The sequence below is a fragment of the Natator depressus genome, chromosome 7 (assembly GCF_965152275.1).
Source record: "Natator depressus isolate rNatDep1 chromosome 7, rNatDep2.hap1, whole genome shotgun sequence".
Lineage (NCBI taxonomy): Eukaryota > Metazoa > Chordata > Testudines > Cheloniidae > Natator > Natator depressus.
The window spans coordinates 41,252,291-41,276,889 of record NC_134240.1 but is presented as its reverse complement, the minus strand read 5'-3'; the positions used below and the strand labels follow the sequence as shown (position 1 = coordinate 41,276,889).

Below are 24,599 nucleotides of genomic sequence, written 5' to 3'. Positions count from 1 at the left end.
CCCAACCCAGTAGGGACAGTCCCATCTCAAGTGTCCCTGCCACCCACAGGCGTAACAAGTCCAGCATTCAGCCCCAGGCATCCTGGCCTTGGCACTCGGCTTTCCATCATGCTCTCGGTAGTTCCTCAGAAACTCCTTCTGGAGGAGCTTTGCCAGGGCCTGCTGCTCCTCCACCAGCTGCTCCAACTGTTTGTGGAGGGACGACTGCACCTCCCACAGTCCCTCTTGGGTCTCCCAGATCCCCTGCAGGTCATCCGCCCCTTCCGTCGGGGCGCTGACACCAGGGCCCAACCAGGGATGGTACCTGAGGTCTCTGCCAGAGTAGCCAGGATCCATTGTCCCCTTTCTCCAGGCAATAGTCCCTCAGTCCTTGCCCAGCCCCTTGTATCGGGGAGGACCACCTATGCCCGCATTCTCCACCACATGTAGCGAAGCGATGACTCACTGGTGCGGCGCCTCCTGCTGGTCATCTTGGGAATTAGCTCTCCAGCATATGGAGCACCTCCTGCTGGCCGGTGTCTCACCTGCCACTGGCCCCCGTGTCCCTTCCGGACTTCGGTGCCCCTTTTTCCTCAGGGTTCTGCCCCCAGCAGTAACCCACAGTCTGGGTCTCCCCTCCCAGGGGAACCCCCAAACCTCTATCCCCACCTTGCTTCAGTGGCTACTGCCAGTCACCTCTAGCCCCTGCTCACTGGGGCAGACTGCAGTCTATAAACCACTCATCACTGGCAAGGGGGTTTGGAGCAGCTGCCTCTGCCTAACCCTGGACTGTACCTCTGCAGCCCCAGTACCTTCTCTGGCCTTTGGCAAGGCCCACAGCCAGGGGATTTGCCAGGCTGGAGCTTCCCAGCTCCTCTTGCCTTTCCCCAGCATTGTTCTCTCCCAGGCAGCCAGGTCCTTCTCTCTCCAGGGCTAGAGAGAGACTGACTCAACTCCTGGCTCACAGCCCTTTTATAGGGCCAGCTGTGGCCTGACTGGGGCATGGCCCCAGCTGTGGCTGCTTCCCCAATCAGCCTAGCCTTTCACAGGAGCGGGGCAACTGCCCTGCTACACCAGAAAGAAGTGTGTGAAAACTGGGACAAAGCATTCGCTGTCAAGGGGATCTAGCTATGGACAGTCTTCCAGAGGAGAAGAGGCAAATCTAGTGTGTGACCATCTTTAGGACATATTACAAAACCTTCCTCTTTGAGAGAGTCTTTCCACCATAAGTGACCTTCACAAATCCAAGCCTGTACTGCCTCCCCCTCTTCCCCCCCCCCCAAAAAAAAAAAAAACTTACCCCAGAATTCTGTTCCTGTAAAGGGGAGAGAGCCAGAGACTCCATGAATTCCATTTGGGACTCTGCTATTGATTTTTACGAGGCAGGTGATCAGCCTATGGTGCTGGGCTGCAACATAAAACACTAAAATTGATAACAGCAAAATAATGTTGCTCAGAAGCTCCCTACTATTGAGAAAGCTGAGTGGATCATTACTATACTGTTCTTGTATTTGTTTTACTGACTTACTGATGAGGGAGGGGACCTCCAAACACTTCTGGGTCACTCTCTTCATGCTATTAAATGTGAATATTCATGAAGCACCTTGCTAAGGGACATTGTCAACATATTCCTTACAAAATAGAACAGATCCCAGAATAGTTCAAAACAACTTTTAGAAATTAGTCGTCTTGTTAAACTGATTTTTGCTGAAGAACTGTTTGTTGGTTGTTTGTTTGTTCTCCCCCCCCCCCTTTTTAAGGGCCAACTTGCAGTGTACACTATTGCAAATAAACTCCCCATGTGCATGATGGAGAAAACCAGTATACGCAGTTAGCTTTTATAGAAGGGGCTATAATAAGGCAGTAAAAAAGATGGAAAAGTCATTGATGGAATCCTTAAAGGTAAGATCTGCCATATGGAAAACTTGTAAACTGCCTTGCATTTCTATAGAATAATAGAAATGTAGGGTTGAAAGGGACCTTGAGAAGTCATCAAATCCAACCCTCTGTGCTGAGGCAGAATCAAGTAAATTCAAACCATTCCTGACAGGAGTTTGTCCAACCTGTTCTTAAACAATCCCATGATGGGGATTCCACAGCCTCCCTTGGAAGCCTATTCCAGAGCTTAACTCTCCTTATAGTTAGAAATTTTTGCTAATATCTAGCCTAAATCTCCCTTGCTGCAGATTGTCCTTTGTTCTTGTCCTACCTTCAGTGAACATGGAGAACAATTGATCACACCCCTCTTTGTAACAGCCCTTTACATATTTGACACACTACTCCAGCTGAGGCCTCACTAGTGCGAGTGGAGCAGGACAGTTACCTCTCATGTCTTAAAGAAGACATCTCAGAATTATATTGACATTTTCCACAAGTACATAACATTGTTGACTCATATTCAATTTGTGATCCACTATAGCCCCTAGATCCTTTTCAGCAGTCATGCATTTGATTTATTTCCTTCCTAAGTGTAGTACTTTGCACTTGTCTTTATTGAATTTCATGTTGATTTCAGACCAGTTCTCCAATTTGTCAAGGCTGTTTTGAATTCTAATCCTGTCCTCCAAAGTGCTTGCAACCCCTCCCAGTTTGGTGTCCTCCGCAAATTTTATAAGCATACTCTTTGTTCCATTTTCCAAGTCATTAATGAAAATACTGAATAGTACTGAACCCAGGATTGACCCCTGTGGGCCCCCTAGATATGCCCTCCAAGTTTGACAGTGAACCATTGATAATTACTCTCTTGAGTACGGCCTTTCAACCACTTGTGCACTCATCTTATAATAGTTTCATCTAGACCATATTTCTCTAGTTTGCTTTTGAGAATGTCATGTGAAACTTTCAAAAGCCTTATTAAAATCAAGCTATATCATGTCTACTGCTTCCCCTTATCGACTAGGCCTGTAGCCCATCAAAGAAGGAAATTAGGTTGGTTTGGTATGATTTGTTCTTGACAAATCTATGCAGGTTAGTCCTTATAGCCCTATTATCCTGTAAGTCAGTGTTTCCCAAACTTGGGACACCGCTTGTTCAGGGAAAGCCCCTGGCGGGGCGGGCTGGTTTGGCCAAACCTGCGGACGCGGCAGGTAAACAATCGCAGCTCCCGCTGGCCGCGGTTCACTGTGCCCGGCTAATGGGAGCTGCGGGAAGCGGTGTGGGCTGAGGGATGTACTGGCTGCCGCTTCCCGCACCCCCCCATTGGCCAGGCACAGTGAACCACAGCCAGTGGGAGCCGCGATTGGCCGAACCTGTGTATATGGCAGGTAAACCAGCCGGCCCGCCAGGGGCTTTCCCTGAACAAGCGGCATCCCAAGTTTGGGAAACACTGCTGTAAGTGATTACAAACTGTTTAATAACTTGTTCCAGTATTTTCCCAGGGTATTGAAGTTAGGATGACTCGTCTATAATTCCACAGGTCCTCTTTCTTTTCTTCTATCAAATTTTAAAATGCCTAACAGTTTTGACTTTTTTTTTTTTTTAAACATGCCCATTTTCTTATCTTCAGTATTGAGACTGGTGTAACTGGCTCTAATTCATAATTTGTCGTTTGAATAAAAAAATCTGTTTACCTTAATATTAAATTTAAAAAGTGTGTAGGAATTTATTTAAACTACAACTATATATTTTAAGCTTGCCATATGTATAATGTTAGCCTGGAGAGACCCACAGAGAACACCAGTATTTCATATTTATTTTTCCTTGCTTGGTGCTATTGATCAGCTTTTCCCATTGCCTCAGTAAAAGTGGCTATTGGTTTGTGTTCTGGTTTTAATTTTCCTCACTGGCAACTGAGCGCTTGTTTCTTGTCTGAAGGGAAAGAAACAGGAAATGGCAATGAATGAGCTCAAGCTGTTCATAACAGTGTGAGGTTAATTTTTACCCTGGAGCATGTGTTGCAAGAGACAATACATTAGTGTTTTAACTGAAAGATGGTTTAACTTACTCTGGTCGTAAGTACTGGCCACCCTGGATTTCTGAGTCAGAAGTCTTAGTTCTGTGAGTTCTCCAGACAGAGTTTTTACTTGGCTAACCTTGCCGTGGAAATAACCTTAGTTAAGATAAAAACATTGACATTTGGCTTTACTCCTATCCGTAAAGCAGTTTAAAGAAACTCTGGATGGAAATTCTGTTTAATGGAGACCTCTCCCTCCCCCCACCTATCATAATTCAAGAGGTGGAAACTGGACCTGAGCAAAACAGTGGCTTTAGTTTTCAGAGGCTTGAAGACTTCTGTATTTTTTTTTGGTCATGTGAATTATAATCGTTAGCATTTCAGGTTTTAAACAAACTCGGAAATTTGAGAGAAAACTCAGCCAAAAAATGCCAAGTTTGGTTTTGGGTAGAAACATTGTGAAGCCACTAACTGTTCCATGGTTTTTGCTCAAACCCTAAGTTGATCTAGATCCACTCAGAGATTTGCAGATTTTGGCAAACAGTTTGAAATGTCCCATGTTTCAGGTTAATCAAGTAAGTTGCTCACTGTAATGGTAAAAATTCCTGTTCCCTAAAGAAAAAAATAGTGTGTTTGGAAAATTATTTTAAACTCAATTTCCACTTTTAGCCTTTAAGTTGGAACTGGCCAATTTGCTAACAAGTTGCATGATTTGTGAATGTGGGGGGAAGAAAGATGGTCTTTTAAGACATTTAACTAGTAAATGCAAGAGCTGTTTTGATCTTGCTCTGATCATGCTTTCCGGGTGACTTGCCACAAGTTACATGACTTCTTTGGTTTCCCCCATCTCACAGGAGGGTTGTGAAACTTAATTCTTGAATATTTATAAAGCTATTTGAGATCCTCAAATGGAAGCAGCTATATATATTTTTTTTAAAGTGCATTTAGGCCCCTACAGTTGGTGAGACTTTTTTAAGTTAAGATGTATTAAAAACTTAAACTCTTCTGACAAAGCAAATAGATACTCAGGTAAAGCATCTCTGAAATATTTTAGCTTGGGACACCCATTCTGATAACATTGGGAATAGTTGGCCACTACAAGTAGTAAACTCTGAAATACAGTACTTAACTTTCTAAAACTGTTAGCCTATTGAGCTAAGAAAGTGGCGCGCTTTTTTTTTTTTTTTTTTTTTACTGTTAATTGAACACAACAATACATTTAATTAATTAACTAGAAAGATTTTGGGGAATGGTAAATCCAGCTAAGTGTTTCTGACCCCAGTTGATATCTTTTTTTATGTCATGTGGAAAACCATTCTTAAAAGCTATTCCTGACAACTGTCATGCCAGGGGTCCAGACGGGCCATAAATTTTGGTAGGGTTTTTTTGTTTTTTTTTTAAACTTGACCTTAGGTGATTGCAAGGATGGATTTAAAAAATCAGTTTCTGCAGTTATGCCACATACATACTATCAAAACAGTGTGAGGTTTATCATAAATTACTTTTAGTATTGACAGACTGGGTTTATGCCAAATATTTAACAGCCATTTGAGGTTAAAGGTGAGTGCATGGAGAGCGCCAATGTGAGTTTGGGATTCATAAGGGACTGAACACAAGTAACAGAAAAATAATTCTGGCACTGGATTAAGATGGCCAGGCTGTGCTGCAATTCTTTGTACTAAACCAGTACAAAAATAGTAAAGGAAGGCAACCAGAACTCTAGGGATTCGAATAATTACTCTGAAAGCTTAGCAGAAAATGGTGCATGAGTTATTTGAAAAAGAAAACTAGAGAGATGTTCAGAGTTATGCAAGTCCCTGATAACAGCCAGAGGATGAATGCAAGAGGGGGTTCCAGGTACGGGCAGAGTGTTGGGGGTACAGGAGAGGGGTGAGGTCTCTGCGAGGGAATTTGGTGCAGGAGGGGATTCTGACCTGGGGCAGGGGGTTGGGGTGCAAGAGGGGGTGTGAGGTGCAGGTTCCAGCCGGGAGGCGCAGCAAGACTCAGGTAGGCTGCCTGCCTTCATGCCATGGCCCCACACTGCTCCTGGAAGTGGCTGGCTGCTGGCATGTCTCTGTGCATAGCCCACACCCTCAAGTGCCGCCCCCGCAGCTCCTTTTGGCTGGTTCCCAACCAATGGGAGCTGCGGGGACAGGGCTGGGAGCAGGGGCAGCACACAGAGCCTCCTTTCCCTTCTTCCCTCCCCCCACCGCCCCCACTACGGGTTGCAGAGACGTGCCAGCAACCAGCAAGGGGGTCTCTGTGACCAAACCCATCACAGAGGCCTTCGCTGCTTCTCCTGCAGAACATGGTTTCTCCTTTGCAATGTACCACTGCTGAAGTTCACACAGTTTGGTGGGCAATAGATGTGTAAAAAATGCTAGCTTCCCCTCTGAGTCTCTTCTCTTCCTTTGCCACACGGCAAACCTCTTACAGCATCAGGAAATGATTTTGTTTGTGCTTCTGCTTCTTTACTGAGAACACTCTCTCTGGGAGGATTCATCAGGAACATGAGTCATTTCCACTCTGTTGCTGTTCCTGACAGTGCAGGAATTCCAGAATAGTAAAAATAGTTACTACTTGCCATCCATAGATAACAAAGTGCTTTATAATGGGGAATTAAGTATCAACCCAGCTCTGTGCATAAGGAAACTGGCAAGTAACTTAATCTCTCTGCCTATGTCATGTACCAGGTTGGTGGCAGAGCCTTGGGTCTCCCCTAACTCCCATTCCAGTGTCTTACCTGTTGGAGAGAGTATGTGGTGCACACAAAGAATAGAGATGGGAGTGGGTGAGAAACACAGGATTCCCCCAATGAATTTAGAATCTCTAATGCGAGTAAATTAATTGCTTTTGTGATTTGAAATAACAAAAATGCTTGACTGGCAGATAAGTCACACTCAGGCGTTAAACTGAATGAGAAAGTTGGCATAAATTCTACATGTATTCCTTAAGAAACAAACTTCACGTGTAACTTATATATGCCATCTGTCAAAGATTTTGCAGTCTAGGGCATATCAAGAGCGATTTTATATGCAGAGGAAAAACATCCACATCATTCTTCATCAGAGTGAATCAGTTCTTTTTTAAAAAAAAAAACCAAAAAACTACTCTCTATCTGAAGCACCATAATACAGCACTAACACTCAGGCACTAACATTCAGGCTGGTATCTCTGCATTGTTGGTTGAAAGATATTAGAAAAATATAATACTCAGCAATGTTGGAAAAGATTGAATGCGTGAGCGCCACAAGAGAATATTTGTAAGGACATGTTTATATTGCGAGATTAGAATATAGCAAACATGTAGCAACAGCTAATATCTTTGTAACTACTTTTTTGGGAATTTAGGGAGACAAGATGGGTGAGGCAACTTCTGTTGGTGAAAAAGACAAGCTTTCTAGCTTGCGCAGAACTCTTCTTCAGGTCTGGGAAAGCTATTCAGTGTCACAGCTAAATACAAGATGGAACAGATTGTTTAGCTTAAGGAGGTAACACATATTGCAAGAGATGTTTTAAGGGGACATAGGCAGTTAACACCTCTGCAGTCATAGGACAAAGGAGGGTTAGTGGGTTATAGATTGTTGTAATGAATCCTAAATCCATTGTCTTTGTGTCCATGATTTGTAGTGTCTAGTAAAGTCATGAATTTAAGCTCCCAGACTCGACTTTTGAAGGCATTGTGCAGGTTTCCATTGAGGATGAGGACTGAGAGGTCAGAAAGAGGGATCACTTTGTGAAAAGTGTTTGCCTGCAGGTGATATGGTGGTTGTTGTCTTTGATCGTTTTTCTGTAAAAGCTCATTTGAGAGTGTAGTGGGTGTATTGTATTCCTCCACATAGTTGTTACTGAGGCATTTAGTGCACTAGATGAGGTATACCACATGTTGTGATAGGCATGTATAGGACCAATGGATCTTGTGAGATGTATTGATTTATCATAGCAGTGGAGAGATGTCTGCAGGTTTTGCATCTGATGTTTTGCAGGATCTGGTGCCACTTTGATTTGGTGGGCCCTGAACTGTGGGGAGCTTGCTTCTGATGATGAGCATGGCAAGATTGGGGGGTTGTTCGAAAGCCAGTGGAGGGGGTACGGGAAAGATTTCTTTCAGGGTGTGGTCCCCATTGAGTATGGTTCGTAATTGTTTAATGATACCCCATATGAGCTGCAAAGTGGGGTCGTAGGTGACAACGAGGGATGTGTGATCAGAGGGTTTTTTCTGTATTGAAGCATGTTCACTCAGAGTATTTGGGTGTTCTGTTCCAGGATGCAATCTCTATTCTGGTGGAGTGTCCTCCTTTTGGTGAAGGCAGTTTTAAATGTATTAAGGTGTATATCCTGGAGTTTCTTTTCTAGCATATCCTGTGGTACCTGAGTGCCTGAGTACAGATAAGATTTCTTTGTGTGTCTGGGGTTGTTGCTGGATTTGTGAAGGTACATGTGGTAATCCGAGGGTTTCTTTTATATAGTTGTTTGTAGGGTTCCATTATTGAAGCTGATTGTGGTATCCAGGAAGTTGATGCTAGTGTAGCAGTGTTCTAGAGACAATTTAATGGATGAGTGGTGGTTGTTGAAGTTGTAGTGGAAATCTGTTAAGGAGTTTAGGTTGTCTGTCCAGAGGATGAAAATATTATCAACATATCTCGGGTATGACATTGGTTTTGTGGTGCATTTTTGTCCAATAGTTATTACTAGGGATCTATGAAGAGGCTGGCATATTGGGGAGCTGTTCTAGTGCTGGAGGCTTTTCCCAGGGTTTGGACAAAGTGTTTGCTTGTTGAATGTAAAATTATGGGTGAGGATGAATTGGATGAGTTGGGCAATGTATTTTGGATGGATATCTGAGTGTTGTTCATTGTCTTGTTGATATTTAAGGCTGGCAGTGATGCTGTCATTGTGAAGGATGTTGGTATATAGGGAGGTGACCGCCACGGTGGCAAGGCTGTTACTCCGAGGGTGGTGGTTGATGTTGCAGAATGTCTGGAAGAAGTTTGTTGTGTTTTTGAGCAAACTGTCCCTTTGTGTGGGTAATGGTTTGAAGATGGTTTCTAGGAGTCCCAAAATGTTTTGAATACATAATTTTTTTTTTATTTTTTTTTTTTTAGTATTTTATACGCATGACTTCTGTCTAGAATGTCTATCAAAGGCTTGGTAACATAGAGAAAAGTGATTCTACTTAATATGGGGGAAAGAGTTGTTCCCAACAAAACACTTTGACAGAAATAGCTTAAGTCCTGTGGTGGTGTTTGGCTGATTATTATTAGCACACCTTCTCTGTTACGCAGTTACCTAAATGACCAGGATGCTATAGCTAGCACTCTGTCAAAAAATTGGACAAAATGTTTATTACCTAGTAATTTGGCAATAGAATGTTGTGAACTAGCTAGTTGATCAAGTAAGGAAACTAACTTCAACTTAGTCTCCACAAACAGTGGCACATAGCAAACCAGCGTTTTATAAAAACAAATGTAATTTCCTTTTACGGTTAAGAGAAGCGACCATACATGAGTTTGTCACTTTTTTTTCCTCCTTGGATTGGTCTGAGCTACTACAATGTTAAGTTCAGTACAAGAATAGGCATAAAAAAGGAATCAAGGTGTCGGGGGCAGTCACAGGCAGGCTGCAACTTAGGCCTTGTCTTCACCACTAAAAAGGTGTGTGTTTTCATGTGGTTTTTTTTTAAACTTCATGGTAACCAACACAGATGAGCTGTCCTGAGGTAAAAACACTGTGAAGACCTGGCCACTTCAGTTTTACCATGAGGTAAACTTGCTGAGATCAACCTATGGAGGAAATATAGAGCTGTTTACCTCACAATAAAACTGAATTCAGAGTAACAGCCATGTTAGTCTGTATTCGCAAAAAGAAAAGGAGTACTTGTGGCACCTTAGAGACTAACCAATTTATTTGAGCATGAGCTTTCGTGAGCTACAGCTCACTTCATCGGATAAAACTGAAGTGTCAGGTCTTTACTGTGTTTTTTACCTCTGGATAGCTCATTCGTGTTAGTTACCCTGAGGTAAAAAACACACACCTTTTTTAGCAGTGAAGACAAGGCCTTAGTTTAAGTACTATAATATGAGGGTTTGGTGGGCAATGCAGCTGAACTGTGAGTTATATCTATATCACAATGCTGGTAAGAAAGGCTATTGTAAGTCACATAAGCAAAGAGGACAACTAGACACCAGGGCATAATTTTGTCAGTGAAGTCAATCTGTGAAATAAGAGCCAGAAATGTCTTTATTTTAAAATAAAGTTAGTTTCTTAAAAACACATAAAACATGTAGCAAGACCATATGTGAAGTACATAAATCTTCTTGTGCTGGGATTTGTGTGACTATTTCTGTATGTTTACAAACAAAATTATTCTCATGTATGAATCTTTGTGCACTTGACTCCTTTCCCTCTTGTTCCTTTTGAGTATGTGCTTAAAGTATCTTGTAATGGGTCTTTGTGGCCAGTCTTAATTTGCACTAGCCATTCGCTTAATAAATAACAGTACAGAGCCTTTACTTCTAATTTCACTAGTGTTTACTGGCTGCCAGCCTATTAGGCTACTGGAAAACTGAGACATGAGGCCTCAGGAATTGGTAATAGGAGCTCAGAGCCTCTCAAATTGAGGTCAGTTATTCAATTTGCCTGGGTTGTCAGTAGTGAAAACTAATCACCATCTGATAGCTATTCAGTTGCCAATGTGAAAATGGTTGTAGGCATACATATGTTTTATTTAAACTGTGATAGGAAACAAGACAGGAAGAAGGCTAGGAAATACTTTAGGCAGAAGCTCAGCAATGAAGCAGAGGGCAGGATAATTCTAAACATAATCTTGTGTTTCTTATTAAAGTTCATTGTTAAAAGAAAGTGATTTCCTGTGATTGTTTTTTACCATTGTTGGATGATGATGTGCCAGAACTTAATTCATTTTGAACTAGCATAAAGAAGAAATATAAATGCCAAATTTAACTGTCCACAAGATTTTCAATCTAAGTCCACACAAAATAGCCTGAATGGATGAAGCGCTTCATTAGATTTCAAATCACAGAAAACAATAGCAGATTGGCTAAATGCATACATTTGAGCTACTTTATAATTAAAGCATAAAAGGCCTTTGCTTGAACAACCTAGGCATTGTGATTTATGTATCAGTAAAGAAGACTACATAGGAAGTCCAGCTATAAGTTGGGCTTCTAAACAATGATCTTTCAGAAAAGCTTGAGGACCAGGCACAGCAGTAAAAAGGTCTGCAGAAAATGGGAGACTTCCACTGAGTATCTAACTCTCTAGACTGAAAAGGTTAATCAGGGGTAATAATTAAAAAAAAAAAAAAATTCTGAGACCCTAACACCCTGTACTGTCTCCTTGGTTTGGTACTACTGAAAGAAAATGCCAAAGCAATCCTTGGCTTGCCTATGTTGAGACTGCCAACAAGGGTGCTGTGATGAGTATTCCTGTCTCTCTAATGCAAACTACTAGATAGTCATTGGATAGTGTAATCAATTCTGGTTGCATCCAAACTGCACAAGATCCAGATCTGACAAGACCTGCAAAACACAGGGTCTAAGACCATTGTCTGCAATCACCAAGAGGTCTGTGAAGACTTTGGAGTGGGAGACGGCTTGGAAAAAACAAACAGAACACCTGCATTCTGACTGATTCAAGCATTCCATGTTTAATGGGCGATCCACAATTTTATTAATGGAAAAAAGTTGTGTTGGGCTTCTGAAAGTTTGAGAACCACTGTCCAAAAATCCAAAATGTGACTAAAATGAGTTTGAAGCTTTATATCTCTGGTCTTGAAAGTACAAATACACACAACCACATCACAATAGAAAAGATTAAACTATCCATGTTAGGGTTCAATCATGCAAAACATTTAATGCTCCCTAGGAGGTGCTGAGCAGCTTCCTGCTTGCATTGTCTTTCAGTAGATTTGAGTTCACTCAGAACTGGACCCTTAAACAGCTGTTTTACTGTTCAAATATGTGATAGTGAACAATAAATGGTAACAAAAATAGAGCTGGAATGGCACACAGGCTCCTAAGTGTTTTTGCATAGCTGAAGAACGTTACTGTCGGTCTTTGTCAGTTTCTAAGGTGCCACAAGTACTCCTGTTCTTTTTACAAAAACCAGTGTGACTTTCAAGTGCCTCTTCTTTTTCAGTTTTGGGACCTTTGTGGCTATAGGGGTCACCATCTTTGTGGTGTTCGTAGTCACTGTCATTCTGTGCTTCACCTGTTCATGCTGCTGCTTGTATAAAATGTGTCGGAGGCAACAGCGTGAGTATTTGTTTATATTTTTGTTAACTTTTATCTCTCTTCAATGAAGTTTTTTGTTTTTAGTAAATAGCATCATTGTCAAACTAGCACAACTCCTCCTCTCCCTACTCCTTCCACACACCATCACCCAGAATACCAAAAGTAAGCATTTTTAGACACTTCAAACTCTGATGTAGTTATAGGAATCGCTGAATATTTTTGGACATAATTGTCTTTCCCTGTTTTCAAATGTTTTTTCTTTAGTGAGCAAATGTTGGAATAATTGATTCCTTTAAACATTCTTCCCTATGGCAGTCTCTGCAAGAGAGGGGCCGTGGGAAATATATCAAGGTCCAAACAGTGCAACAGTAACTGTTGCAATTACTGAAAGGTCATTAGTGCCAGGAGATTAAACAAACCTTCTGAGAATGAGAACTACTTCCTCTCCATCTCATGCTACGTTAAAACAAGGAATCTTGATGATCTGTCTTTTGGATTATCACTGAGAAACAGATTATCTAAATCATTTCCTGAGCTAGCCATATTATGTCAATTAAAACAGGAAATTTTTGTTAATGGACAAGCTGTGTTGACTATGACTCAAAACGTACTGTACCACTTTGTAAGTCTTAACTCCTAATTTTCTACTCTAGACATCCCACTAACTTAAACATGAGGGCCGGAGGTACTAGTCTCTGAATATGTTGGAGAAATCTGAACTGGGGTTTCTCCCTGGTGTTTACAAAGACAAATCAAACAGTGATTTCCCTTTTGGGAATAGGAAAGAATGTTCAAAATATTCCATATCTTCATTACTTCTTCTGGATGTCTGCTTGACGCATCAGTAGTAAATGCTTCTTACTTTTGTATGTTTATAGCTGTAGTGACCACCACAACTTCCACCACAGTGGTCCATGCACCATATCCCCAGCAGCCCGGGATACCACCTGGTTACCCAGGGGCACCCTATCAAGGATATCATCCTGTACCAGTCCAGCCACAACATGGAATGCCAGCAGCACCTTACCCAACACAGTATCCTCCACCTTATCCAACGCAACCTTCAGGACCACCAGCCTACTCTGAGACAGTGGCAGGTAAGGCCATAGCAAGAAGAGCAAAACACAGTTGAAGAAGAGAAACTTCATGTTTCTTCTTTCTTCACTAAGCTCACTAGGAAGACAAATGCATTTGTAACAAATCGGTGTTAATTCTACACATGAGCACCACCAGTCTGTTTGTCGGGGCACCCTTTCTTAATTAACATGCTTGGCTTTCATAGACTAACACTAATACTTCACTTCACAAAGGTGATCTGTTCTTTGTATTTATCCAAAATGGGATTTTTAAGTAAAATAGATTAAAAATGTACCATTTGATTCCATTCTAAGGGCATGTCTACACAACAAAATTAAGTCCACCTAATTTGCGGCGGCATATAGCTGCTGCAGTAAGTATATCGCTTCTGTGTGTCTATACTTTGCTCCTTGTGTCAGCTGTGCGCTTCCTCACCAGGAGCGCTTGCACAGACTGACCTGTCGGTGTGGGGCATTGAGGGATGGCTTCTGAAAGCCAGCAACAGTCGACGTAAGCAACGCTGTGTCTACATTGACACTGCATCAACCTAACTACATCGACATTGACTTGGCATTTCTCATGGAGGTGGAGTTAAGTCGGTGTAGTGGGCAAGTTATGTCAGTGAGAGCAAAATTTTAGTGTAAACACTTTTATATAGGTTAATATAAGCTGCCTTGTGTCAGCCTAACTCTGTAGTGTAGACCAGGGCTATAGCTCCATGTACTATATGCGTCTCTTGCCAGTCATCACTGTTAGGATCACTTACAAATAGAAAATTACAATTTTTCTATGGAAGAAGGTTCACAGATGGCTTACAAAGGCGGCTTCAGCTTGCTTGTAGTTTAGAGGACAGATGCTCATCTTTCAAAGTGCAATTAGGCTGAAAATTCACTATAAAATATCTGTGGACCTTCCAACTAGATGAAGAGACACTTTATGTAAGTATGGATATATTTTCCTATCCTGAGTAGCATGGAAAACAAGCCCACTTAGTAGCTCTTTCAAAGTACAATATTTTTAATTCAGGATGCTCAGTAAATAAAATAATTTAAAGAAAAACAGCAGAAACAAAAACATCAGGAAGTGTAGACAAAGGAAAAGAGAACTTGTGCTGGAATTTAGAATTGATTGGGCAGCGCTCTACAGAAAAGATGTTTCAGATGACAGAATCAGCAAAAAGCAGACTCCTCTGTACCATTCACGATGAAATCGAGAGAGGAGGCCAGTGCTTAAGCAGGGGGAGCAAGGAGGAGAAGAGAAGTTTTGGGAACTAGAATTAGAATCTAGAGAGGGTCTTGAAAACAAGGAAGGCAGCCTTGAACTGGATTGTAAAATACAAGTCCTTCCAGTGGAGATGAAAGACTGAGATGCTATGGTTGTGCTGCTTTGTACATAAGAGGAACTAGGCAGCAACACTGAGCACAAGTTGGGACTTGAGGAAGCTGTAACAAAGGAATTATGATAATCATAGCAAGGGGAGATTACCTGAAAGATCATGTCATGCTCTGTGATCATCATATCTCACAACAGCTATGTTTCCCTGGAACAATTAAACTGTTTATATCAAGGATGAGTCTGAGTGCTGGAGACAGCTTACTCAGCAACTACCCCATTACTGTGGAAGCTGTTCCTGGAAGACATCAGAATTGCCATGAACCTCAGCACCTTCAGATAAAACAGAATGTCCACGTTGACATAACTTTATATAACACCAGCCAAAAAAGTTCCTGCTGACTAGGGGATGTAGGGGGGGAAAAACACGTGAGCTTAAATTTAATTTTGAAAAGTGCTCAGCTAAAACAGTCATAAACTCAAAGGAGACTGGATTAGACTGTAGAGGCAAATGAAAGGTCTGATTTGACGCTTGTTTTTTTTGTTTTTGTCCAAGAAAAGAACTGGTTTTTGAGATGTCTGGTGAAGGAAGTTGAATACACTTGCTGAAAATGTTATGCAATGAGAAAAATCAATATTTGGGGGGGAGGGAATAAATAACGTAAAATGCTGATATTTTTGTCTTGGGTAGAAAGTTGATAGGGTTTTTTATTTAAAAAAAAAAAAAGAATTTTAAGTAACTCCTAGTTGATGCTATTAACAATGTGAGCATCTCCCCAGGAGGATATTCTGTTTCTCCACCATCTGAGGAATATCTTTCAGTCCTTTATCTTCTCATCCAGTGGCTTATTTTCACTTACCTACATGACATTAACTTTTGCCTGTCTCAGTATGTGCACTGCTGCCCTCTAACCAATGGAGTGTTGGACCTTCTTACTGGTATTTTGACATGCTACTCCCTAATGAGCTGCAGCCTACAGCGGAGGAGGATTTATTATTTAAGTCCCAAAAACGTGCTTGATCCTACAAAGGGAAATGCACATAGCCTGCTGCAAAGAGCTTCCAGGCTCAGTTCTCTAAGTGTGAATATTTCTCAAGTTATCGCTAGTAAATTATTCTCCAACACAACTAAAATGCAACTTAAGCTGAATCTTTGACTTATTCAGTAGGAACTAGAGCAGGGGTAGGCAAACTTCGGGCTGGATCCAGCCCTTCAGGGCTTTGGATCTGGCCCACGGGATTGCCCCCCGTGGTGCTGCAGGCCCCGCGCCGCTCTCAGAAGTGGCCAGCACCACGTCCCTGGGGGCGGGCAGAGGGCTCCATGCGTTGCCCTTGCCTCCAGGCACCGCCCCCTGCAGCTCCCATTGGCCGGGAACAGGGAACCGCGGCCAATGGGAGCTTCGGGGGAGGTACCTGGAGGCATGGCAAGGGCAGTGTTCTGGAGCCCTGGGTCCCCCCTCCCCCCCCAGGGGCCGGGCAGGGACGTGGTTCTGGCCGCTTCCTGGAGCGGCACGGCATGGGGCCAGGACAGGCATGTAGGGAGCCTGCTCTGGCCCCAGTGCGCGCCACTGCCACCCCGGAGATGCTTTAGGTAAGCAGCGCAGGGACGGAGCCCAAACCCCTCCTGCACCCCGCCCCCCAACTCCCTGCCCTAAGCCCCCTGCCTGCACCTCGCACCCCTCCTGCATCCCAACTCCCTGCCCTGAGCTCCCTCCTGCAGTCTTCACCCCTCCTCTGCCCCAATCCCTTGCCCTGAGCCCATTCCTGCACACCGCACCCCCTCCTGCACTCCAACCCCCTGCCCCGGCCCTGCATACAATTTCCCCACCCAGATGTGACCCTCGGCCCAAAAAGTTTGCTCACCCCTGAATTAGAGCTATCATTGAAAAGTAAGTATAGAATGAGAACACTAATATGAGATACCTGTGTTGTGTTTTGTTTTTTTGCAGTTGGTGCTGGAGCGCCCTACCCAGTCAATCAACCCCCGTACAATCCTGCTTACATGGACCCTCAGAAGCCCACCTATTGAATGGATTTTCTATTATGCCTCTGTGCAAAACTTTTTTGTAAAGTATAACGTGTGCTGTTTAAACCATACAGCTGTAGCACATTTTCGTAAAATGCAGCAGTCCCTCGTCCCTCTGGAAAGAGAGAAATCTAAATCAGTAGCTTTTTAAAATACACTGAGCTCAGCAAGAAAAAGAATTATCACTTGAAGTTCACTCCATACCTCAAGCAAATACAACAGGAAAAACTTGCTCAAATTCCAGTGACAAAAGAGTGAAAAGGAAATAGTTCAGATATAAGAAGCATGGTAATGTGTTTTGTGCAATAATTTGAAGGGTGGGTTCAAAAAGAATGATCTGAAATAAGTTAAACAGTTGTAAGCACCCAAAGCTGTAGCATTCATGTGCATATTATTAAAATATAAGAACCTAACTGTCAGAAAACTTTAGTAAAATTTGATCTTCCTGTTTTCAAGTTAACATGATGAATTAAGCTACGCTTAACTTAGTGATTTTAAAAGGGAAATTTCCTTTGCTGGAATAGAATTGTCTTCAGAAAGGGATAGTGGAACATGTTCTTATAGCTTTTTTTCCACACTGGTTGCATTTATTTTGTGCCCATCAGGCATGTGCTTGATCTATTCCTTTCCAATTTTAAAACTCAAAACATGTCAAGTCATTAGGTGTCTTTTCACTTCCTTTGTTTAATTCTCTGTTATCCCTGGCAAAAAACAAACAAACCAACCCTCCATTGTTCAATTAAATAAACATGTCAAAAAGCTGAAAACCTAAGAATGCTGCATGAGAATTTTTGCTTCATTATTGCAAGTTTTGACTACGTTTTGATGATGATGGAAAAAAATTTCACCTTGACGGAACCAAGCATTGTCCCTGTGATGAAAACACTGCTTCTCAAACTTGCAGAAGAACAGTCTGGCCCAGTGCTAAATCCTGCTCACTTAAGAGAAAGGGAGATGTACCTCATGTGCCTGCCAGCAAGATCAAGCCCTGGACATCTTGAGTGTGGTTTTTTACACTAAGATAGGAACTTTATAAGGAAGACACCTCTTCCAATAAAATTAAATCTTGACTTAAAAAATACTGGGAAAAAAAAATCTCAACATGCTGTACAGCAAAGACCAAATCCTGCTATCCTCCCAATTTCCACAGAGTGTAATGGGAGTTTGGACTAAGTAAAGATGGCAGGATTTGGCCCTAGAGATGCAAATGAGCTTACTTCAGGGAAAATTGCACATGTACAGGGAGAAAAATTGTCTATCATAAGTGTCTTGTTAAAATGTTGACTTTTATAACCCATCGTAATTGTGACCAGTCACAGCATTACTTTCAATTTTAGAATTTATTTACCAAACCAGTCACAATTTTAGACACACTGCACAATCTGATTTTTTTCAAAAGCCCTCAACAACTCTTCTCTAAAATTGAAATAGGCTTTTATTGTCCAGTGATGAAGCTAATCAATTAACTGTTACTTCAGTGGAGCTGAACTGATGGAATATTATGACATTACTCTCATTCTGGTTTCATTTGTTTAGAGATGTTTACAAGCTGCTTGTTTTGGGGTCCTGTACTTGTGATAGGTTAAATATAAATATATATCAAGTTTGTTTGTACAGACATGATCTTGTCACTGATAGTGTTGTTTATCTTGCCTCTAACTGCAGAATGCCTGTGACTGAAACTAACTTTCAAAAACAGCTTTGACTATACTTCAACTTAGTATCAGACAGTAGGAATAGAAATTAAAAGGCAGTCTATGCCTGGATTTTTCAACCTTCGTTTGAGATGGTCTCCAGGGAATTTCACAAACTTTCGGCAAGTGTCCAGCATTCCGATAGGAGACTCTGTGTCTGCCTTGTTACATAGCACCAAGGGGAGCACTTGTGCTAATAATATTAAATGGGGCCATGAAACAGGCACAAAGAGGGAGTTGAGTTATACAGTTCATGGTGCATTTTCTTCCCTGCTTTGCAACCAGAAGATGGGGTAGCACCTCACTGTAAATACTGCACTTTTGGAGCTGTGTGAGAACAGCTGGAGAGGAGGGGGGAGACAAGCTGAGAAGTTTCTGCTGTGGTATGTTCCCCTAGAAATCCTGTATGTCTTATGCCAGAAAACACTTCAGAAAATAATTCCTTTTCTGTAGCTTCTACCAGTGTGGGTGGCTGGACGATTAGGAGTGCAGAGGTGCAGTAGAGGGGACCAAGATCATCACAGAAACCAGATTAGACAGCTGCCAGGGTAGAGGCTGAACAGAAAGGGGCAGCTATTCAGCACAGATGACCTGAGGCCCTCAAAGTTGGGGCTGGGATTTTCCATAGTAGTTTGGTTCTTTGATTACAAAGCTGGGGCCTCTGCATTTTTGTCCTTTCTTCTGCTTAAAGTGGTAACTCTAGTGAGGTGTGGTACAATTTTGGACATAACTATTCCTCTTGGGCTTTCCCATTTAAGGGAAGAGCATGGCACAAGGTGAACTTTGTGTGTAGGCATATATCCTGCCTATGTGACTTACAATCCCCTAGCCCTGAGAAAATAGTCCATATACAGAGGATCCATAGTAGAGATATTGTAAACCAGATACTGTACAATGGACAGTCAGGATAATTTCAGGATGGTGAGAGAGACATGCTATCTGAGGATAGGAGAATATCATGTGATTAGGGGTAGGATAAGAACTGCATGTGTGGTATCCTTTCCTCACTATGTATATATTAATGGGAGCTGTATGTTAGTAATGAAGAATTGCTTAATGAATTAATTACTCCTGGAGCTGGACAGGGTGAAGGAGGAGGAAATGGGTGCAGATTTGTACATTTTTCCTGTTTCATAGTGGAAGTACTTAACTCAATTTCTCATTCTTAGTGTATAGTGAATATTAATCATAGCTAAAAGATGGACATTGGACCAAAATCTGTTGTTTCCATGTAACCCAGTGAATTCTGTTTCTGTGTAACTCATGTAGTTATGTTAATGGTGGGTGTAATTAAGAGCAGAAAGTCTTATTTTATGCATTGATAACACGTTAGTCAAAAGTAGCTTATATATTGCAAATGTAAAACTGATAGTGTTAAGGGAGAGGGGGAATGGAATTCAAACTTTACATGTTTCAAAAGTTAAGTGTTTTTATAAACTCTGTAAGTGCCTTTATTTCAAAAAGTAGTGAATTAAATACAGTAGAATATTCTGTTGTACTAATATACCATATAATTTAGGGTTTTTTCTCAATTATAACCTTGCTTTGTAAGTAGTTTGTAGTTACACGTGAGAAGTATTCAAAAGAAGTGGCATAAAGTCTGTACATCTATTTATAATAAATGCAAATGTCTGAAGTATATAGTGTCCATTTTGTTTACATATTACTTTGAAAGCTGTCACATTTAGAAGTGTGCCTGTTTAGCTACATGTTACTCCAGTGTGTTTGACAGTTCTAACGTTAGTATTTCTAGTCATCTTGTATGGTGAATATATTGCTCATGGTTGCTGCCACTTCAGACTTAAGTCTTTTCAACAAAAATGGGCATGGCAGGGGCAGGACAAACTTCTCTGTTACCTTGACAATATTGTTCAAACCTAATCTAAAAGGATAATTTGTAAAGCATTATCTGGATTAGGATTAAAGGCGTGATATTAGAATGCATTAGCCAACACATTCCAACACTATGGGAAAGTCTAGTGTAGACAATGGAGTACAGACTTAAACACACATTAAACTGATTGATTAAAGCTGATGCACCCCCGTGCTTCAACTTGACCAATGTAGCATGTGTTAAGAGCGGTGTGCTACGTCTTCCATGTTAAAACATTTGAGCTAACACATTCTAACACACCTTTTACTCTAGTGTAAATAAGGTGTATGAGTAAGCTTTTCTGATTCTGCCTAGAAGAGCATATCTGTCCAAATGAGGTGGTGATTTTGTAATATGGATACTGTGTACTAGAAATTGAATTTAGACTTCCCACTCATTTCATATATGTCACTGAGAAGTCTTGAGTTAAACAATTGAAGGGTTCTGTGTCCCTTTATTAGAGTATCGAATTATCAGGCTCCCTATAATCTCCAATTGTAAAAAATTTGCTTTTAGGTAGGCATTTATTTACCTTGGAATAATCAAGAGTATTACACTGATCTCATTCCACCTGGAATGTAGCAATGTTTCATATATAATTTGATGATTAGTGTACAGGTGAAGTGTAGAAACTTTATTTCACACTGTCCTCAACTAAATTGCTCTTGACATATTAGACAGTCAGCAGATACATACAGTCCAATCCCAAAATTAATCAGACTGCAGGTAGCTATGTTGGATCATATTAAAGAAGTTCTGTATTAAAATCACAAATGAGTTTGATTCCCCATAGTTTAAATTCCAGAGTATTACTAATTAAGAGGTCTCTTGGTTTTTGGTACTGTTTCTCTCCCTCTGTGTGAAACTTGCAAGCTGCTAATTGTGTTAGTACATTCTAAGACAGAGTCAGTTCTCAAAGCAATTCACAGAGAGAGAGAGACTCAAAGCAATACTCTAACAACAGAAACAGCACCCAGAGACTCCCCGCCCTTTTGTTGTATTAACAATTGTGATTAAAATAGAGATAGAGGATGTATGTGGATGGATGCTTGGTGTGGATAATAACTGAATGATCAGGGCGGTGCCAGCCTAAGAATCCAGTGTCCATCGGCTGAAGAAGGCGTCAAGTGGAAATAACCAGAGGACCCCCAGAGGGCAGACTGGAATCCACCCAACAGCCTCAAGAATGGGAGAACCAAAAAACAAGATAACATCTAGTAGCACGGAGCTGTCAGGAATGTGCTATCTGCTGATTGATTCAGCAACAGCATGATGAAGCAATTCCCATAGACTGGCATAGGAAAAAATTCCTATAAAAATAGGCTCTAAAAAGTGAGAACTTTGGGGTCTGATTCTGCAAACCAACTTCCAGGAGCATCAGATGAGCATCTGACAAAGCCCTGCTCCCTCCTCATGTCCAGGCCACCTGGCCAGTGGCTTGGCATGAGCAACTCTAAGGCTGGTAACTATGATAACAACCTTGGAGAACGTGTGTGTGTGTGTGTGTGTGTGTGTTTGAATGAATGTGTGAATAAATATGAGATTGAATGGAATGTTATAGCTATAACTAACTGCTTACTATGATTCTTCCTGTATTCACAATAAATGTGGTATTTTGCCTTTTTCCCTTTAATAAGATCCTGCTGGTTTTTATTTTATTGGTATAACAGCTAGTGTCATTCTTGTTTTGTAAACTAATGTTTAGGCTGGAAACTGTATCTGGGTCTACTGAGATTGTAATAAATCAATAAATTCAACCAATTTTCTGTAAGCCACTTGCCTACCAAGTCATATCTGATGCTTTTCTTCATAACTTCTTCCCTTCATCTATTTTTTCCATTATTTTACAGTAGTTTTTCTTTTGCCACATGACCAAAATTTGAAACGAACAGGAGCTGCTCAGATGGCCTCCAGGCATGGAACTAGGAAGGAGGACCTGGCCCTTGGTTTATAAATCCTCACTGTCTTCCCTGGCAGCAGTTCATTGTTTCAAAGAACCTTGACCTTTTAAAATGGATAAGCAGAATATTGTATAAAGGAGGAACACCTTGCTTCCAAATACAATTAGTTAGCGTCAAATATTGAAAGAAAAAGGTGAGGCATGTTGCACCTTTCACCATGTTGAAAGAGAAAGGTGAGGCTCTCATAATTTTAAGCAACTGTTCCTTATGTTACACTCTGCATTTATTTTCCCATGAAAGAAGTTGGCACAAATCTCAAAATCCATGGACGGGGAGGATGGGACACTGAGGTGAAGAATCAAAGTTATGCCAAACAAGCAATTCTCTCCTAGTTTCCCCAATGTGGAAACTTAGTATGTAAAATAACTTGTCAGTTTAAATTAGGCTGTGAGCTAGAGTCTGTTCTTCTCAAATCACGTCTGTTCAGTAGGGATATACCCTACCTCACAAAGTCTTACGGTTTTAAACAGTTTGAGTTCCTTGGGAAAAAAAGACACCAAAATTAAGCACACTGGAAACCAGCTAGTACAGATAACAGGAGTAAAGGTCTGTGACACTGCACCCCATATTATATGATGATATGATAATTATGATGCATCTGGTACAAGATGCATCTTGTGAGGTGTCATTGAAAAAATGATTGATTACCCTATTTGTGTGCATGTATCATTTTTGTATCTGAAGTTATGAATATTGACTATATCTGTATTTCAAATGTAGTTACATGTGGGTAACACCCACTAGACAAGATGCTTCCAGTCTAAACAGCTGGTTGTGAAGGGTCTATTCAAGGTAATGGGCCATTAGGGGAAACAATAGGCATTAGGAAAAGCTTATCCCCCACCTGGTGAGCCTTCCTGAGAAGGCTCCAGACAGCCAGAGGGTAATGGTTGCTGTGATTCAGCAAGTGCATGTGACCAGAACGCATGACACTGAACTCCATTTTGAGACCTGTACTTTTCCACAAGCTGAACTAGGAATGGAGTTTGGAACAAAGAGTTCCTGCCCTATGGAAAAGCTATATAAGGTGGATTGTGACATCATCTCTAGGACTCACTCCCCCTGCAAGAGAACTCCTGGAAACACCTGAGGAACAACAACTGAACTGGGGAAGTGCTGGTTCTCAGGTAAAGGGATTTCTAACCTGTGTATGGAAACTTGGTGGACTGCTTGTATCATCAGTCAGGGTGAGAAATTGCTAATTCAGATCCTAGCCATCTAGTATGTTAGACTTAGTTTGCATTTTTGCTTAGTTGCTAGGTAATCTGCTTTGATCTGTTGGCTATCACTTAAAATCTATCTTTGTTGTTAATAAACTTATTTTAAGCTTTATCTAAACTAGTGTGCCTTTAAGTGAAGTGTCTGGGGAGGATCTCAGCTCTGTGAGCAACAGTTGTTGCATACCTTTCCCATGTTTAGAGGAAGGCAAACTTTATTAATGAGTTTTACCTTGTACAAATCCCTGTGCAGCATAAGATTATATAATTCTGGGTTTATACTCTAGCAGGGGGTATGAGTTTGGGGAGCTAGGAAATTGTCTGTCTGTCTTTGAGTGGCTTAGAGTAAAGCACTCAGGTAACTCAGTTGGGTGTGTAGTGCTAACTGCCAGCCTCACCAGGCCCTCTTATCTCCAGCAAAGCAGTGTGAGCAGAGTGGTTAGAGGGGCACAGCAGTTCCTAGGGCTCCCAGACTGCACCCAGGAGGTGACAACCCCTCATACCCCTGTCGGAGGGCAAGAGCCTGCAAAATGAAGAATAGGGTCCTCTGCCTAGCTCCCACCAATCTACTGGACAGGAGCCTGCACAGTTGGTGTAAGATCCCCTGAAGGATACCCTCCCATATCTTAGTTTTAGTACCTGTACGTTTGGCCAAAGGTTACCAGCTGGGTGTAAAATAACTTCAGGAACTAAATAGTTGAACTTTGGTGTAAGGCACAAAACTCCTCCCTCTGCAGCACTGCTAGGGCTCAGGCATGCTGCTTCACAGAGCCTGGCACGCTGAGAAGCTTGGCTGTACTCATGAGTGGAGGAGCTGAAACGGGGCCAATCCAGCAAGTGCTTCCCTGCAGAACATGTTTCAAATCTGTCCGAGGGGGAATGGAACACATTTTACTTCCCTGCTGAAATTGAAAGCTCTAGAGCCCTTTGGCAAGCTTGCCAGCTCCAGCCCATGCCCTGCCATGGAGAAGAGAAGCTGCTACAGGTAACGGGAACAACTGAGAAAGGAGCAATTGCAGGGCAGTAACAGTCTCTGCTGCACATGGAGGAATAAGGGAGTACTAGTATCCAACCACTAGCACTAATGTAAATACTAGCTTTTTTGGTGGGGTAATGATATAAAGAGGGCAGTGATGAAGGACTTTATTTAAAATGGAAGTTCTGCCCTTACTCTTAGTGAGCTCACCCAGCACATTAGTGCTAGAATTAGACCATGCCCCCCTGACTCTACCAATGCTTTCATTGCCTGTTTTTGAATGACAGGGCATAAGCATGACAACAGAAATACTACTA

The 24,599-nt window shown here is 41.7% G+C and overlaps 1 protein-coding gene across 1 annotated transcript in view; it reads left to right on the top strand.

Moving 5' to 3' along the window:
• SHISA5 (shisa family member 5) overlaps positions 1–19,927 on the top strand; it is a 55,018-nt gene extending 35,091 nt beyond the window's left edge. Inside the window, exons 4-6 of the mRNA XM_074958220.1 lie at positions 12,032–12,147; positions 13,005–13,223; positions 16,485–19,927. Coding sequence (XP_074814321.1) covers positions 12,032–12,147; positions 13,005–13,223; positions 16,485–16,564 — 415 coding nt within the window. The 3' untranslated portion in view covers positions 16,565–19,927. The remainder of the gene's footprint in view (positions 1–12,031; positions 12,148–13,004; positions 13,224–16,484) is intronic.
• Positions 19,928–24,599: the final 4,672 nt, after the last annotated feature.